This window comes from Bos grunniens, chromosome 16 (genome assembly GCF_055505025.1).
Source record: "Bos grunniens cultivar Pamir isolate PY7600 chromosome 16, Bosgru_T2T1.0, whole genome shotgun sequence".
Lineage (NCBI taxonomy): Eukaryota > Metazoa > Chordata > Mammalia > Artiodactyla > Bovidae > Bos > Bos grunniens.
In genome coordinates, this window is record NC_141180.1 from 689,492 (window position 1) to 704,162 (window position 14,671).

General features: G+C 59.0%; 1 protein-coding gene across 8 annotated transcripts in view; it reads left to right on the plus strand.

Annotated features, from left to right (window-relative positions):
- The window catches only part of LGR6 (leucine rich repeat containing G protein-coupled receptor 6), an 86,251-nt gene that overhangs the window by 9,524 nt on the left and 62,056 nt on the right, over positions 1–14,671 (plus strand). For all 8 annotated transcript variants that reach the window (XM_086343026.1, XM_086343030.1, XM_086343028.1 and 5 more), the window contains exons 2-3: positions 7,992–8,063; positions 10,363–10,434. In XM_086343026.1, the coding sequence (XP_086199152.1) occupies positions 7,992–8,063; positions 10,363–10,434 (144 nt within the window). The remainder of the gene's footprint in view (positions 1–7,991; positions 8,064–10,362; positions 10,435–14,671) is intronic.

A 14,671-nucleotide genomic window follows, 5' to 3' on the forward strand; every position in this document is an offset into this window, starting at 1 on the left:
GCAAACGTGTCCTGGTAAATTTCTACAAGCTGAATACACTTGGGTAAGCAGTGCCCAGACCAGGAAATGGAGCAGTAGCAGCCTCCCCCCAGTACCAGCTCCCCCCGAATCCCGGGGCAGCCTCGGCCATGGCCCCTCTCGCCTGTGTTGGCCTTGATGTGGACGGAGCAGGGCTGTGTGTGGCCCTTGTTTGAAGCCCCCGCCCTGCTCCCACGGCTACCATCTTCACTGTGGGTGGGCTCGGGCGCCGTGGACAGATCCTGTGGTTTGGGGCTTTCGGGATGCGGCTGCTGGGGCCGCTCCAGGCAGGGGTCTGGGACGCACGGACACACAGGAGAACTGCCAGGTCACAGCAGACCCCAGAGGCCGCTCCAGGCAGAGGGCGGTTGGGTGGGGCTGTGGTCCAGGGCGTCAGCAGGGCACTTCCCGGGGTGGGGAGGACGGGGAGGGTGTGGGGTGTACGGAGGCCTATCCGAGTGCTCCCCGCATCGCGCCGGTCTCCTGTCACCGCCCCGAGCCGGGCGGTGTCCGCGGGGCCTCGTCCTCTACCTCCCTGGGCTGCTGGCTCCCGGGCCCGGGGGCACATCGCCCCAGCCGCCGCCCGCCCCCGTGTGTGTCCGCGTCTCTTTTGCGGCACCTGCACCCCGGGCTGCCCAGAGGCTCCTCCACCTCAGATGCTCCACTCACTTTCACGGGGAAGACCCTTTCCCACAGGTCCTGGGGATCAGGACCCCAACACGTCTCTGAGGACCTCCGCTCAGCCCACAGCACCATCTCTGCGGCTGTCCAGCTGCCCAGCTGCCGCCTCGGCCATGCTCTCAGCCAGGCCGCTTTCTCAGGGCTACCCTGTCCTTCGTGGCCTTCTTCCAGGAAGCCTTCCCTGCCTGTGTCCTGGTCCCCAGGCATGGGGTTCCTCCAGCACCAACGTCCAGCTGTGCCTGTGGTCTGAATGTGTCCTTGGACTGCAGCTTCTGAGGGCAGGGTGTGCCCACCCCCTGCTTGAGTGCCCACCCCCTCCTCGTGTGCACACACACCTCTCTTGTGTGCACACTCCCACACACACCTCCCTTCTGTGCACACACACCTCCTTTGTGTGCACACCCCAACACACACCTCCCGAGCTCGGCTCAGCTCTGCACGTGAGGTGCCGGAGCAAGGAACGAGGCCGATGGCACCCTTCCAGTGTGTCTGGCCCAGGGCACCATGCCCAGTGGCGGCCCAGTAGTCAGCCCTTTCCCATGCCCCCTTTCCCTCCAGACAACCCCCTCCCTAGGGACCGGGCTATTTCTTGGTCCCAGGGCCTCTGCAGGAGTCCTGGCTATGCCCACAAGACAGGGAAGAAGGAAGCCCGGGGGATAGGGGTGCCCAGCCGTTTGCTGTCTTTAGAGGAGCCAGGAGACAGGAATGCCTTTGGCTGGGGGACCCTGGCCAGAGATCGGAAGATCAAAGGTGGGAAGATGAGGGATGAGGCAGGCGGCACTCTCTGGAGGCTGCAGTGGCAGCTGGTGGCTCCTAAGGGCAGGGCAGGCCCAGAGCACCCTCCCGCGTTCCCCCGAAGTAACCCAAGGAACAGCTTCTCCAGACGAGGGCTCTGGGGGTGAGGGCGGCTGAGGGTGGGAGCTGGGCACCGGTGGGCAGGGCTGATCCCGGCACAGCTCCCCAAAGAGCAGCTATTGTGCGACAGGTGTCGGTGCAGAAACTAAAACATAGGAAACATAACTCGGTCGCATCAAGCACCTGGAAAGCAGACAGGCCAAGGTCAGACTCGGCGTCCAGAGACCGCAACCCCCTCAGGAGATGGTCAGTCCGAGCACAGCACAAGGGAGCGAGCTGGACATCTGGTGGGGCCCCTTCTTCCGCGGGGCTGCTAGTCGACCCTCGTTTCCCGAGCCTGTGGCCCAGACGGGTGGGAGCTGGGAGGGGGCGGGTTGTCAGAGCCCCTCCGGGGGGGACGAAGAAGGTAGCAGACAGGAGATGACCCACACAGGACTCGGTGGGATCCGCCGGGCCAGGCTCAGGGACTCAGGGCTGGGGGCGCTGGGCAGAAGGACACGGGAGGCTCTGCGGGCTGGCAGGACCTCCCGGGGGAGAGACAGCAGGGCTGGGCTCTGGAAAGTTCCACCGGTCCTGGCAGCCGGGCGAGCGGGACCAGGAGGCCCAATCCCTCCTTTGTTCCTGGCCGCCGCCCCCACCGCGCACCTTTCAGCCTCAGGCGGCTGGGGCAGGCGCGGGGCCCGGCTGGGCTCAGCAGAACCAAGCCTCTTACTGTGACTAGACGGGCAGTAACTTGATATTTCCGAGTCTTCCTTTCTGCACTGAAAAGGAAATAAAGAACTTCTCTCCCGGCCTGATGAAAGGATTAGACGAAATGAGGCCAAGGCCGTGCCAGGCTCCAGACGGCACCTGCATGGGCGGGGGCCTCCAGGGCGGCCTTGGAGGGTCCCCGCCCTGATCCGTGTCTGCATGACGGTCCCTCCCTGCAAAGGTGGCTCTTGGTGCTCTGAGTCCAGCGTCCCCTCTTTCTTATCAGACTCAAGCTGAGACTTTAGAGAACCATCTGGCCGGGATGGGCGAGGGTGGCCAGGGCAGCTGCTGGGACAGCGGTCCTGATGCGAGAGGAAGGCATCCAGCTGGGAGGTGGGGGGTGGAGGAACTCTGGATACAGGACCTCTCCAGCTTCCCCCAGACACACCTGCCACTGTGTCGATGCAGCAGAGTGCGCCTGAGCCAGTGCAACAAAGGCTGGAGCTTCGGCTCCACAAGCGGGCCCAGGACTGCGGCCTGCTCAGCACACAGCACACCGCCTCCCGCTCGGCACACACAGCGCACCGCCTCCGGCCCGGCGCAGGGCTGCCCGGTCCCCGGCCTGCCCTCTGCCCCTGCCCCCATCCCCTCTCTTGGGTGCTCTGGAGGACCTCTGACCTGATGGGACGCCCCAGCCCCCTCTCTGAGGGGCTCCGGGCCCACAGGGGAACAGATTCCCGCCTCACACATCCAGAGATGGACAGAGGGAAGGTCAGGGCAGGGCTGGAAGGCAGCGCTGGTGAGTGGAGGGTGCTGAGCTGGGCGGGATCTAGGGGGACCCCCAGGTGGACCCTTGGCTCCGGGTCAGTCTTGGTCGGGGCTGCCTGGGGAGCACCCACCCCTCGGCGCTGCGTGTGTGATGAGGGTGTCCTGGCAGCCATCGTGTGGGGAGACCAGCTGAGCCCGCAGGGTCAGTGGCCACGCCCAGGCCCTGTGAGGTCCAGCCCCAGCCCGTGTCACTGCCCACTCGTGTCACTGTGCCACCTGACTAGGCTCTGAGGGGGTCCCACACTGTTGGGTCGGCAGCTTCAGCATGTGGCGCGAGGCCTGATGCACTGCAGGCGCTTCACGAGCTGGAGGGTGCCGAGCGGCTGGGGGTCGGAGGTGCATGTGCTGGGCCGCGGTGGGCGGCTGCATAGGCGCGGCGTTGCTTTCAGGGTGCCCAGCGCTGGTAAAGCGCTTTCCTAGGGAGGAGATGGCACAGAGAGAGCTGAGGTCTCTCGCCCAGTCACGCAGCTGGCAGAGAGCGGAGATGAGGGGGGGAATGGGCCGACGACAGGGCCATCCCAGGACCTCCGACAGGACACCAAGGACACGCCCCGTGTCTGCTCCGTCCGGTGTGGCAACTGCTAGCCACGTGTGGCCAGTGTAGACGAGGCACTGAATTTTCACTCTGATTTAATGACCTGAAGTGTGAACAGTCAGTGCAGGGGGTGGAGGGCTGAACCATCTCGGGGCGGGGGGAGGCCTGTCGCCCCCCTGGGCTGCGTGAGGCTGCCCTGAGTGGGCCAGTGGTGTCTTGCTGGCTTCTGTGTGTGGGTGGCCCGCACAGGGAAGCAGACACCCAGGCGGCCTGTCCTGACCGTTCTCTGCAGAGCCTGTTCCAGGCTCAGTGGAGGGAGGCCCAGGGGGTCAGCACTGACCATTGGGGCAGGGAAGCACCTCTGACTGGGCAGAGGCCTTGGGACCCCCCAGCTTGATCACTTTGCCCAGCAAAGCAGCCATGTCCCCTGAGCCTGGGACAGCCTGGCTGCCCCACCTAGGGGTTCCCGCAGGGCTGAGGGTCAGGTCAGCCTGGGACCCTCTCCACCTCTGAGGCCACCCTCCTCCCCTCACTCAGGCACCCGCACCCTTTCCTGCTGGTCCAGCCGGCACTTTCCCTTTTCCAAAAAGAGGTGGAAATGAGGGTGTGGCCTGAAATCGGTGCCAAACCTCGATTTCTGAATGCAGCATCCTTGAGCAGGAGGCATCTCTCTAGCCTCTCCTGGCTCTGTCTCCTTCCTCTGCTGTCACTTGGAGGAGACAAAGTGAGCACCATTCCCTGACTCCTGTGGGTTTAGAATCCAGGGCTAAAATCTACTTTATCCCCTCTCACCTGACTTTTAGGAATGTCCCCTTCCCTGGCTTTATCCCTCCTGCCTGCCTGAATTAACTGGGTCACCTGATGACCCTCTGGGTTTCCTGTCTCTCCCCAGTTCCATATGACATGCACAAGCCTTGTCTTGGCTTGGAAACCACGGGGACCCCCCTTTGACCTCCAGGTCAGATGCCAGCGCTCCCCATCAGCATCTGTCTTCCCCACGCCCGGCCGCCCATTTCCTCCTCGAACCCTAGCTAAGGGGCTGTGTTACAAACAAAGGAGTCAAGACTGGGCAGAATCAAGCAATAGCCCCTTTGTTTAAAAATACAGCATTGTTCTCACACAGGAGTTTGTGCAAAGCCCGAGCGCCTGAGGTTGTGCTGTGGTGCGTGTGACAGCTGGTGCTCTTTCCCTGGCTGGAGTCATGCCCTTGTTGGGAGATGTGCAGAACTCTGAGACAACTCTGTGTCGGCTGGTTCGGAGCCTCCAGGAAGGCAGTGGGGCCAGGCTGGCTGGGGTCCTTCACTGAGGGTGCTGCAGCCCCTGTGTGCCAGATGCCCCAGGCCTGAGAGTAAGTCCTCCCCGAGCAGGAGCCGGGGTCACAGGGGTACTGAGCCCTGAGCATCATAATTCCTCAGGGTGAGGATGTTATGAAGGCCTGCTGAGTCGGCCCTGTGTTTACTAACTGGTTTGTTTATTGACTCCTGTGCTTCTCACTCAGCTCCAGCAAGTACATCCCCATCTCACATATGGGAAGAGGGAGGCTGCCGGAAGTCAGCCAGCACAAGCAGGCCCGCAGGCTGGTCAGTGCAGCTGGCTGCTGGTGGGGTAGGGCAGTGCCAGGAACAGGGCAAGAGCCCAGCTAACGCCCCTGCGGGAGCCTGAACAAAAGTGCAGGACGCAGGACGCTGCTCAGCTCTGGCGGGAGGGCCTCTCAGAGGAGATAGCCTGGGGGCACGGCGGGGTGGCGGGGGGAGAGGGACTGTTTCCTGTTCACTCCGGCCACTTGGCTGCAGAGATGGGCCCTGCGTCCAGGCCTCTACCCCCGCTGGGGACAGCCCTCCCAGGCCCACCTCGCAGGACCAGGGGCTTTGTCGTCTGCTCACAGGAAAAACGCACACTGAACAAGTCCCGCAGGGCCCTTGGGTGTCGGCCGATGACCTCGGCGGCGGGCCTCCTACTGCCCCCACGCGGCCTAGTTTCGCGTCCTCCTGCTCTCTGCCCTGAGTCCCTGGATCCTTCTGGTCATCACAGCTGCCTCTCCCGGCTTCCCTGGTGGTCCGGGGCACCCAGGGTCGAGCGCTGAGAACGCTCCGGTGTGCAGGCTGCCAGGCTCGCCCGTCGACCCTCTCCCGGCCCCGCCCCTGGCGAGTACAGCCAGGGGCACAGAGCGCCCCGAGGGCTGCTGGGAAAGGCCGCATGGCGGGTGACACCCAGCCTCGCCCTGCTTTCGAGCTGAGAGAAGCAGTGGGCAAGGCCCAGCGTGCGGGAAGGCGGTGCCGCGCAGCCAGAGAGTGCAGGCTTCGACCAAACATGTGCTGAGTAAAGCACATCCTGGGAGCCGTGCGTGCGTGCGTGTGCGTGGTGCGTGCGTGCGTGGTGCATGCGGGTGTGTGTTCTGCCTGCGTGTGCGCTGCTAGCTCTCGTGGGGCGGCGGCACTGCAGTGGCGTTTGCGGCCGGCGTTGGTGTCCAGTCTGCCCACGACCTGGGCCCCGAGCCCCACGAAGCAGCCTGCGCTTCCCCGGTGGGTCGGAGCCCCTTGGCTCGCCCAGGGTTACAGCCAAGAAGGGTTCAACCCGGGCTGGGGCGGGCGGGGGCGGGGGGCGACTCGGCTGAGCGTCCCCCAGAGGGTTACGTCGTGGTAAGGCGGGTACTTGGAGAGCGCGGACTTGGAGTGCCGTGCACGTGCACAGACACGCGCCCGGAGCTCCTCGGACCGCGCGTGCCCGGCGGCTCACACGCCCCCACAGCGCTCTGCGGCCCGCGCTTCCCCCGCCCCCTCCTTGGCACCGGCCCCCCGAGCCCTGCAGCTGGTCTGGGCGCTGTCCCGGCAGGATGCGGGCGGGCGCGGGGCGGGCCGCTCCTCCCGGGGAGAACAATGAGGCCGCTCTCAGGACGGGCCCGGGGCGGGTGGGGGGCTGGAGCCACATCAGAGCCGCGGAGCTGCGGCCCCCGGGGCGACGGCTGAGTGACGAGGCCTGAGTCACACACCCCGCCAGCCCTTGTGGAGGCACGTCCGGAGGCGCTCGGGCGCGCGTTCGGGGTACCGGCTCCGCGGCTCCTCGACTCTTCCCGCCGGGCTGACGGTGCGCCGGCCCGGGACCCGCAGGAGGCTCCGCGCCTGGCCCCGGGCCGCGCTTGCCGCTCCCGTCGCTGCCCTGCGCGCCCCGCGGCTCTGTGGCCGCCGGCCCCGTCTTGGACGGCGGGTCGGGGCGCCGCCGGCCCCTCACCTCTGCCCGCACGGGGCGCCCGCCTTCCTCAGAGGATGTGTCCCGCCTTACCAGGGATGAAACGCTGGCGCCTCAACAGCCTTTTCATCGGCGGGAGCTGGGCCCCGACTCCCCCAGCCCCTGCCCCACACCCCGTGTCCAGCACACACCTCAGCACGGGCATTTCTTACAGGAAATGCAGACCCTGGGGTTTGCGGTGCAAGTGCATCCCTGGGAGGAGGGAGCTGACAGAGGCCAGTGGCCGCTGTTAGGGGTTTGAGATGCCGCGGATCCCGAGAGTGACACGCACACATGCAGTCCCCGGCGAGGGCTGGGAGGAAAACCCTGGGGCCGGGCCGGCCCGCAGACTGTGGGGCTCTTGCCCACTGGTCACTGAGGTACAGGAGGCGGAGGAAATGCTGTGCACGCTCTGGCAGGCAGTCTGTAGGCACTGGCTCACTTAATCCGTACAAGGACCCTAGGAGTCTGGGGGCGTTCCCCCATTATTATGGATGAGGTGACAGAGAGTAGTTAAGAGCCCTCAGTCAGGTGGGTAAATGAAGGAGAGAGTTGACTTCGGTCTTCCCTCTGCTTTCTCAAGTGTAAAGTGAAGCAGCATCGGTACCCACGTTGGGGTCCTTGGGAGAATTCAGTGGGACTGTTTGGGTAAAGGGCCGCCGACACTGGACACAGTGGACCTCCGGCAGATGCTGGCTGTTCCTGCCGAGATCATCTGTGTGCAGGGTGCCTTGGAGGTGTGGCGCGGAGGCCGCCCTCAGGGTCTCATAATGTGGGAAGGCAGCTAGTCTAGGTGGGACTTGGCAGGATCCCGCGCCCTCTGGATGGAGAAGAGGAGAAGGAGCCTGGGGGTGCGGTGGGGGGACAGCAGGAGGGAGACACTGCAGGCCTAGAGGGCCGTAGAATCCCGCTGGCCAGTCTGGGGATGGTCCCAGGAGCCCGTGGGGTCTCGGATAAAACGTCCACGGGGTCCTGCGTGTTGAGTAGCCCTGTCCTGCTCTAATGTCTGTGAACTTTTCTCTGGCTTGTCCCTGATGAGGGGTCAGCTTCCTCCTCGGCCCTCATCATGGCCCATCCCCCTGGGAGGAGGGAGCCTCGGGGAGCACCACGTGGGGCCCGGGGGACACGGTCTGCTCATGTGCCTGCTTCTGTCTCGCAGAGACCTGAGCATGAACAGCCTCACGGAGCTCTGGCCTGGCGTCTTCCACCACCTGCGCTTCCTGGAGGAGCTGTGAGTAGAGGCCTTGGTGGGGGGTGGGAGGGGCTGGTGGGAAGGGCTGGAGGGGGTACTGTGACCTCTGACACCAGGGCACTGGGCTTCCCCGGGGAGCGGGAGTCTGGCAGAAGGAGCCATTCTGAGAGAGCGTCAGCGCCACCTGCCGAGGCGTGGGGCTGAGTGGGGGCAGCGTGGACATAGGAACTCGGACGTGAGCCTCCACCTCCCTGAAGCTGACCAGCTTGCTGTCAACATTTCTCCTTTCCTTGAAAGTGAGAGTCGCTGAGTTGTGTCCGACTCTTTTTGCGACTCTATGGACTATACAGTCCATGGAATTCTCTAGGCCAGGATACTGGAGTGGGTAGCCTTTCCCTTCTGCAGGGGATCTTCCCAACCCAGGGATCGAACCCAGGTCTCCCAGATGGCAGGCAGATTCTTTGCCAGCTGAGCCACCAGGGAAGCCCCTTTCCTTGGGGCCGTCCGTGACCTGCCCTTATCCCCTGGGTCTGGCTGCTGGCCACTCCCTGTCCTGGTGGTCCTTCCTCTGCGTGAGTGCCCGCTTGACCCCTTCACTGGGGGCTGCCCCAGCGCGTAAGGACAAACCGCTCCTCCCTCTCTGATACACTCTGTCCGTTGTGGGTGGCTCTCACCAGCTCACGAGCTTTCTCTGGTTCCCCACAACCCAGAAAAGCCGCTTCAAGGACCCTCCCTCACTTGGCCCAAGCCCACCAGCCAGCTGTGCTCCATGGGAGCCAGTTTCCCGTCCAGCCCAGCAGGTCCACTGTCTCTCTGTTCTTATCAGGGCCAACACAAGGCCCACTTCCTCCAGGAAGCCCTCTCGGGTTGGTCCCTTCCCACAGCCTGGAAGCCTGCATGCTGGTCTGACGCTCTAGTGCCGTGCTGAGTGAGTCAGCGCCTTGGCCCGAGCGCCTTCTGTCTCCTTGGGGCAGCCAGCCGCCCTCTTGCCACCCTGCCCTCCTTCTCGCCTGATCCCCAGGACCCCAGCCTGCTGGTTCATGCTGGGCACCATCAGTCTTGGGGTTCTGCTGGTTTCGCTTAAACTCTCAGATCAGGCTCCTGGTTCCAAACACTCAGCACTCCACCTGCACCCTGAGCCCTCTCCCCTGGCACACCCCTCCCTACCGGCCCTGGGCAGGGCCCCGAGGGCACCCTGCCCCGCCCGAGTGCACGAGCAATGCCTATGGACGCTGGCTCTCGGCGTCAGGACGTGCGTTGGCCTGGAGTGGGGAGAGGCCTCTTGGAGGAACCGTGGCCTGTTCTCAGGGGAAGGGACAGCGAGGCCACGGAGGGGGCCTGCCTGGTGAGAAGGAACGCAGGACAGCAGCCACGGAGTCGGGCTGGTGACGTGCACAGCCTGAGCCCGGGGCTGGTCCTCTGTCCTCCACTCCCTGAGGGGCTTGCTGGCCCATTTTGGAGGCAGAAATGCCCTCCTACGGAACCCAAGCGTGGAGACCCCAAAGATCACAGCACTTTTTTTGAAACAGGAAGTTTTGAGAGAAGCCTGCAAGCCGCAAAATGAAGATTCCACTTTCTGTGACAAAAATGAAAAGGAGCCAAATAAAGTGAAATAAAATGAAACAAAGTGAAATAAAAAATGAAATGAAAAAGGGAAATGAAATAAAGTGAAATGAAGGGAAATAAAGTGAAATAAAATAAGATGAAATAAAGTGAAATAAGATGAAGTAAAAAAGCAAAATGAAAGGAAAAACAACAAATGTCAACTAGAGACGCTCAGTAGAGAGATTAAAAAAGACAGCTTCTGAGCTGTGTTAGCCCAGCTCCCATGTCAGCAGGCCTCTGAGAGCTGAGTCCTGGTGATGCCCGTGGGGACTTTGAGGCCCCCATGCACCTTGCAGACTCCGATGGGGACGCGTGTCAGGCGCCCTGTGCCTCATCTGTTCCTTTTAGGGTTGATGGTCACCTGTGACCAGTGTGGACGTTCTTGACTAGACCGCGGTGGTAGATTCGTTCCTACACCCCGCTTCTGCTCCAGATTAGTGGGGTTGGCTGTGGAGTTTGGAGCTCAGGGAGACCCACACATCTAGCTCCGCTGCCGACAGGACAGCACAGGGCAGGCTGTGGGTGGATGCGGCCCAGAAGATAATCGGGTCTGGGAGGTGCTGCACACTCTCTGAACTGAGCCTCCGTTTCCTCCTCTGCAAGTGGGGGTCCTTGTGAGGTCAGCAGGGCAGTCTCCACCACCCTCCCTACCCATGTCCCGGGACTCTGCTGTGGGGCCACCACCCTGCCCGGCCGCCCGCCAGCATCACCCGCCCTTCTCTCTGGTTTGCAGGCGCCTCTCCGGGAACCGCCTCGCGCACATCCCGGGACAAGCGTTCTCCGGCCTCAGCAGCCTGAAAATCCTGTGAGTCTAGGCCCCACGTTACATGGAGACTCAGCTTTGAGGACTCTGGGCAAAAGGAGGCTTGGTAGCCTGTGTCTTGCTTTGCCACTGGCTTGCTTATTTCCTTCTCTTCACTTTTCCCTTTAATTATTTCCAGGTCTTTGCTTTTGCCTTGTCCGTAAGAAAGTTGGTGGTTTGCTAACAAATGCTTAACGGCCGGATGCTTGCACCACAGTGTCAGGAAGTGTGATGTGCCATGAACGCGGCCGAGGGTGCAGGCAGGTCAGGCCTCTCAGGCCAGGAGGAGCTGGACTGTTTCTGCAGAGAAGACCCCACACTGGATTCTTAACTGCCCTTCCCTCTGAACCCTGGCCGCAGCGCGGAATCCCCCGCCTCCAGTTCCCAGGCATCTGTGTCCTTGAAGCGGAAGGAACCTGAGGTTGGAAGAGAACCCTGCATTGCTCTTCCGTTGACCCCACAGCCCCCTTGGGGAGGGGACGTGAAGGCAGCCTCTCCCCAACCCTAGTCCCCGCCCCGTCCCTGCGAAGAGTGTGGGTGAAAGGAAGTACGAATGGGACTCAGGGGGTCCGAGGGCAGGCTGGGGAGGGTCCTCGGAGGGCCTGACCCTGGGCTGGGGGCAAAGCGGATCCTGGGGGCCGACCCCGGAGCGCCTGAAGCCCCCCTGCAGCGGTGAGCCGCCCCCTGCCCTGCTGCCCCCACAGCCCCACCCTCACCTGCAGGGCTTCTTTGTACAAGGGGATCACCAAGGTGTCAGTTCAGTTCAGTCGCTCAGTCGTGTCCGACTCTTTGTGACCCCATGAATCACAGCACGCCAGGCCTCCCTGTCCATCACCAACTCCCGGAGTTCACTCAAACTCATGCCCATTGAGTCGGTGATGGCATCCAGCCATCTCATCCTCTGTCGTCCCCTTCTCCTCCTGCCCCCAATCCCTCCCAGCATCAGGGTCTTTTCCAATGGGTCAGCTCTTTGCATGAGATGGCCAAAGTACTGGAGCTTCAGCTTTAGCATCAGTCTTTCCAATGAACACCCAGGACTTATCTCCTTTAGAATGGACTGGTTGGATCTCCTTGCAGTCCAAGGGACTCTCAAGAGTCTTCTCCAACACCACAGTTCAAAAGCATCAATTCTTCGGCACTCAGCCTTCTTCACAGTCCAACTTTCACATCCATACGTGACCACTGGAAAAACCATAGCCTTGACTAGATGGACCTTTGTTGGCAAAGTAATGTCTCTGCTTTTTAATATGCTGTCTAGGTTGGTCATAACGTTCCTTCTAAGGAGTAAGTGTCTTTTACTTTCATGGCTGCAGTCACCATCTGCAGTGATTTTGGAGCCCAGAAAAATAGTCTGACACTGTTTCCCCTGTTTCCCCATCTATTTCTCATGAAGTGATGGGACCAGATACCATGATCTTAGTTTTCTGAATGTTGAGCTTTAAGCCAAGTTTTTCACTCTCCTCTTTCACTTTCATCAAGAGGCCATCTGCCATCACCATCACTTTCTGCCATGAGGGTGGTGTCATCTGCATATCTGAGGTTATTGATATTTCTCCCGGCAATCTTGATTCCAGCTTGTGCTTCTTCCAGCCCAGCGTTTCTCATGATGTACTCTGCATAGAAGTTAAATAAGCAGGGTGACAATATACAGCCTTGACGAACTCCTTTTCCTATTTGGAACCAGTCTGTTGTTCCATGTCCAGTTCTAACTGTTGCTTCCTGACCTGCATATAGGTTTCTCAAGAGGCAGGTCAGGTGGTCTGGTATTCCCATCTCTTTCAGAATTTTCCACAGTTTATTGTGATCCACACAGTGAAAGGCTTTGGCATAGTGAATAAAGCAGAAATAGATGTTTTTCTGGAACTCTCTTGCTTTTTCCATGATCCAGTGGATGTTGGCAATTTGATCTCTGATTCCTCTGCCTTTTCTAAAACCAGCTTGAACATCTGGAAGTTCACGGTTCATGTATTGCTGAAGCCTGGCTTGGAGAATTTTGAGCATTACTTTACTAGTGTGTGAGACGAGTGCAATTGTATGGTAGTTGGAGCATTCTTTGGGATTGCCTTTCTTTGGGATTGGAATGAGAACTGACCTTTTCCAGTCCTGTGGCCACTGCTGAGTTTACCAAATTCCCTGGCATATTGAGTGCAGCACTTTCACAGCCTCATCTTTCAGGATTTGAAATAGCGCAACTGGAATTCCATCACCTCCACTAGCTTTGTTCATAGTGATGCTTTCTAAGGCCCGCTTGACTTCACATTCCAGGATGTCTGGCTCCAGGTCAGTGATCACACCATCGTGATTATCTGGGTCTTGAAGATCTTTTTTGTAAGTTCTTCTGTGTATTCTTGCCACCTCTTCTTAATATCTTCTGCTTCTGTTAGGTCCATACCATTTCTGTCCTTTATCGAGCCCATCTTTGCATGAATGTTCCCTTGGTATCTCTAATTTTCTTGAAGAGATCTCTAGTCTTTCCCATTCTGTTGTTTTCCTCTATTTCTTTGCATTGATCGCTGAGGAAGGCTTTCTTATATTTTCTTGCTATTCTTTGGAACTCTGCATTCAGATGCTTATATCTTTCCTTTTCTCCTTTGCTTTTCGCTTCTCTTCTTTTCACAGCTATTTGTAAGGCCTCCCCAGACAGCCATTTTGCTTTTTTGCATTTCTTTTCCATGGGGATGCTCTTGATCCCTGTCTTCTGTACAATGTCACGAACCTCAGTCCATAGTTCATCAGGCACTCTATCTATCAGATCTAGTCCCTTAAATCTATTTCTCACTTCCACTGTATAATCATAAGGGATTTGATTTAGGTCATACCTGAATGGTCTAGTGGTTTTCCCTACTTTGTTCAATTTAAGTCTGAATTTGGCAATAAGGAGTTCATGATCTGAGCCACAGTCAGCTCCTGGTCTTGTTTTTGCTGACTGTATCGAGCTGCTCCATCTTTGGCTGCAAAGAATATAATCAATCTGATTTTGGTGTTGGCCATCTGGTGATGTCCACGTGTAGAGTCTTCTCTTGTGTTGTTGGAAGAGGGTATTTGCTATGACCAGTGCATTTTCTTGGCAAAACTCTATTAGTCTTTGCCCTGCTTCATTCCGTATTGCAAGGCCAAATTTGCCTGTTACCCCAGGTGTGTCTTGACTTCCTACTTTTGCATTCCAGTCCCCTATAATGAAAAGGACATCTTTTTTGGGTGTTAGTTCTAAAAGGTCTTGTAGATCTTCATAGAACTGTTCAACTTCAGCTTCTTCAGCGTTAATGGTTGGGGCATAGACTTGGATTACTGTAATATTGAATGGTTTGTCTTGGAAACGAACAGAGATCATTCTGTTGTTTTTGAGATTGCATCCAAGTACTGCAGTTTGGACTCTTTTGTTGACCATGATGGCCACTCCATTTCTTCTGAGGGATTCCTGCCCGCAGTAGTAGATATAATGGTCATCTGAGTTAAATTCACCCATTCCAGTCCATTTCAGTTTGCTGATTCCTAGAATGTCGACATTCACTCTTGCCATCTCCTGTTTGACCACTTCCAATTTGCCTTGATTCATGGACCTGACATTCCAGGTTCCTGTGCAATACTGCTCTTTACAGCATCGGACCTTGCTTCTATCGCCAGTCACATCCACAACTTGGTATTGTTTTTGCTTTGGCTCCATCCTTGCATTCTTTCTGGAGTTATTTCTCCACTGATCTCCAGTAGCATATTGGGCACTTACTGACCTGAGGAGTTTCTCTTTCAGTATCCTATCATTTTGCCTTTTCATACTGTTCATGGGGTTCTCAAGGCAAGAATACTGAACTGGTTTGCCATTCCCTTCTCCAGTGGACCACATTCTGTCAGACCTCTCCACCATGACCCGCCCGTCTTGGGTGGCCCCACACGGCATGGCTGAGTTTCATTGAGTTAGACAAGGCTGTGGTCCATGTGATCGGATTGGCTAGTTTTCTGTGATTCTGGTTTCAGTGTGTCTTCCCTCTGATGCCCTCTCACAACACCTACTGTCTTTTTTGGGTTTCTCTTACCTTGGAAGAGGGGTATCTCCTCACGGCTGCCCCTCCTGACCTTGAACGTGGAGTAGCTCCTCTCGGACCTCCTGCGCCCGCATAGCCCGGTCCTGTGTCTGTCCTGGGCTGCACCCATCTAGAAAGGTGTCTCTTTGCTCCAGGTTGTCTGTGGGTGGGTGGCCCTGTCTGCCCTGCCCAGGAGATTCCTGCTCCCAGCCGGTCGGCAG